This window comes from Lactuca sativa, chromosome 6, assembly GCF_002870075.4.
Source record: "Lactuca sativa cultivar Salinas chromosome 6, Lsat_Salinas_v11, whole genome shotgun sequence".
Taxonomy (NCBI): domain Eukaryota; kingdom Viridiplantae; phylum Streptophyta; class Magnoliopsida; order Asterales; family Asteraceae; genus Lactuca; species Lactuca sativa.
The window spans coordinates 176470566-176473890 of NC_056628.2; the positions used below are offsets into that span (position 1 = coordinate 176470566).

General features: G+C 39.1%; 1 protein-coding gene across 1 annotated transcript; it reads left to right on the top strand.

The window, feature by feature from the left end:
* The first annotated feature begins 495 nt into the window (after positions 1-495).
* LOC111890588 (uncharacterized) lies at positions 496-1296 on the top strand. Its single transcript, XM_023886692.1, has one exon. The coding sequence runs from the start codon at positions 496-498 to the stop codon at positions 1294-1296; it is 801 nt and encodes a 266-aa protein (XP_023742460.1).
* Positions 1297-3325: the final 2029 nt, after the last annotated feature.

Genomic DNA, 3325 nt, shown 5'->3' on the forward strand with positions numbered 1-3325 from the left:
AAGATGGAAAAAAGGGGCAAACTTCCATCTCAAACTGAGAAGAACCCCAATGTGAGTGAAATAACTTTGAGAAGTGGGAAAACACTTGGAGAAAGAAACCCTAAAATAGTTTCAAGAGAAGAAGAAGATAAAGTCATCATTGTTGAACCTTCAAAAGTTGTAGCTCCCCCAAAGGAACCGGTTGTGCCCAACGTTGATCAACCCGACTCTTCCAACAAACCCATCAAACCATTGGTCATACCACCACCTTTTCCATCCCGGTTGGCTTCTTCAAAGAAACAAGAGGAAGAAAAAGAATTTCTTGAGACTTTCCGCAAAGTTCAAATCAACATTTCACTATTGGATGCCATAAAGCAAATTCCGCGCTATGCTAAATTTCTTAAGGATTTGTGCACCAATAAGAGAAAGTTTAAGGCAAATGAAAAGATCTAAGTCAATGCAAATGTGTCCGTGGTTATCCAAAAGAAATTACCACCTAAGTGCAAGGACCCAGGCATGTTGGCAATCCCTTGTAGCATTGGTGATTTGCATGTCGAAAGTGCAATGCTAGATCTTGGAGCCTCAATCAATGTCATGCCATACTCGATTTTTCAATCTCTCAATGTTGGACCTTTGGAAGAAATCGGAGTCATCATTCAATTAGCGGACAAGTCAAGTGTATTTCCAAGGGGCGTGTTGGAAGATGTACTAGTGCAAGTCAATCAACTAGTATTTCCCGCGGACTTCTATGTCATTGACCTTGATGAGAAGACCCCTTCTAAGTCTTCCATGATCCTTCTTGGAAGACCTTCTATGAATACTGCTCACACGATAATCGATGTCCATAATGGGAAGATCACCATGGAGTTCGATGGAGAGACCATTCACTTCAAGATCTTTGAAGCAATGAGGTATCCTAGCAATATTTCTCCATTTTATCAGGTCGATGTGATTGAACCAATCACCCAAGAACTATTCAAGTTATCACATGGAGATATTTTGAAAATGGTGCTCAACTTGAGTCTTGATTGTGAAAGTTTGAAGAAAGAATTGGATATGTACATATTGGACTCCGAAGTTGAAGAGATTGTGAAGACTTTAGAAGTTAACAATTCCACAAAGAAGGATGTTTCTCAAGTTTCCTTATCTCATTCTCCAAACAAGATGCCCCCTTCAATAATCCAACCACCCATACTTGAATTGAAAGTCTTTCCTAGTCATTTGAAGTACGTTTATCTAGGTCAAGACGAAACTCTTCCGGTGATCCTCTCCTCTCAATTGAAAGACTTTGAAGAAATCAATTGGTTGAAGTATTGAAAGAACATAAAGAGGCAATGGGATGGATGATAGCGGATATCAAGGGGATAAGTCCTAATATATGCACTCACAAGATCCTCATGGAAGATGATTGTAAACCTAGAAGAGAAGCTTAAAGAAGATTAAATCCTCCCATGATGGAAGTTGTTAAGAAAGTAATAATCAAATTCCTTGATGCGACATGATTTACCCGATTTCCGACTCCAAATGAGTTAGTCCGGTCAAAGTGGTTCCCAAGAAAACAGGAATCACAGTTGTTGAGAATAACAAAGGAGTAATGGTACCCACTCGAGTTCAAAATGGATGGAGGGTATGCATTGATTATAGAAAGTTAAATTCAAGCACACGAAAAGATCATTTCCCTCTTCCTTTCATCGACCAAATGCTCGAGAGATTGGTGGGAAAATTGCATTATTGTTGCCTCGATGGATACTCGGGTTTTCATCAAATATCCGTTTCCCCCGAAGATCAAGACAAAATGACCTTCATATGCCCCTTTGGAACATTTGCCTACAAGCAGATGCCATTTGGATTATGCAATGCCCCCGCCACATTCCAAAGATGCATGGTGAGCATTTTCTCCGAGTATGTTGAGAATATAATCGAAGTATTCATGGATGACTTCACAGTGTATGGCAATTCGTTTGACGAATGCTTGGATAATCTTAAGAAGATTTTGAAAAGGTGCATTGAGAAAAAGTTGGTGTTAAGCTTTGAGAACTGTCACTTTATGGTCAATCAAGGCATCATCTTGGGTCACATTGTCTCCAAAAAAGAAATTGAAGTTGATAAAGACAAAATGGATGTCATCCAAACCCTTCCTTACCCAACATGTGTTAGAGAAGTGTGATCTTTCTTAGGCCATGCGGGATTCTATATAAGATTTATTAAAGATTTCTCGAAGATCACGCGACCGATGTGTCTCTTTCTCCAAATGGATGTTGATTTTGACTTCAATGTTGCATGCCATGAAGCCTTTGACAAACTCAAAAGACTTGCTCACGCTCCAATAATCCAACGTCCAAATTGGGAACTTCCTTTTGAAATTATGCGTGATGCAAGCAATTTTGCCATTGGAGTGATTTTAGGTCAAAAGGAGGGAAAAGCATCACAAGTTATCTACTACGCCTCCAAAACCTTGGATAATGCTCTAGCCAATTATTCCACCACCGAGAAAGAACTTCTAGCTATTGTATTCGCATTGGAGAAATTCCGGCAATACCTTCTCGGGACAAAAGTTATTGTGTACTCCGAACATGCTGCCTTGAAATATCTCATGACCAAGAAAGATGCCAAGCCATGGTTGATTTGGTGGATTATTCTCTTACAAGAATTCGATCTTGAGATAAAGGAAAAAAGTGGTGCCAAAAATCTAGTTGCGGATCACTTAAGTCGGTTGAATATTGGTGATTCTTTTTCTCCCATCCTTGATGAATTCTCGGATGAACACCTCCTCTACATTTCAAACACTATTCCATGGTATTTCGATATTGTGAATTACTTAGTTATGAAAGAAATTCCTCACACGTTTACCAAGCACCAAAAGGCCAAGTTGAAGAATGATTCCAAATACTACGTATGGGACGAACCTTATCTTTGGAAACTGTTAGAACAAAGTTCTAGTAGGATCGATAGATTCTAAGCAAATAAATAATTAAAGACGTAATGGTGAACACAGGAATGGTTTAACTGATGTCGAATGATTAAACATTAACACATCAGAAGAGCTCGATTAAGAACTTTGACTGTAGAGGTGTTTAGGGTTACAAAAACAATAAATGATAATCACCGCTTCTTTTAATGCATACATGCTTGCATTATATATACAGTAAAACCCTACTAGATAATCACAGATGGACAGGCCCAATCCAGATACAAAACATAAGCCCATGACGCAACATAACTAGACTCTACAATCTCCCCCTTTGCGTTAATGGAGCCGAAAGCTCACTTTGGTTGAGCTGCAGAAGACTTCTTGATTTTCTTGAACACCCCCGGTATGATTGCCAAAAGCTGATGACGAAAAGTA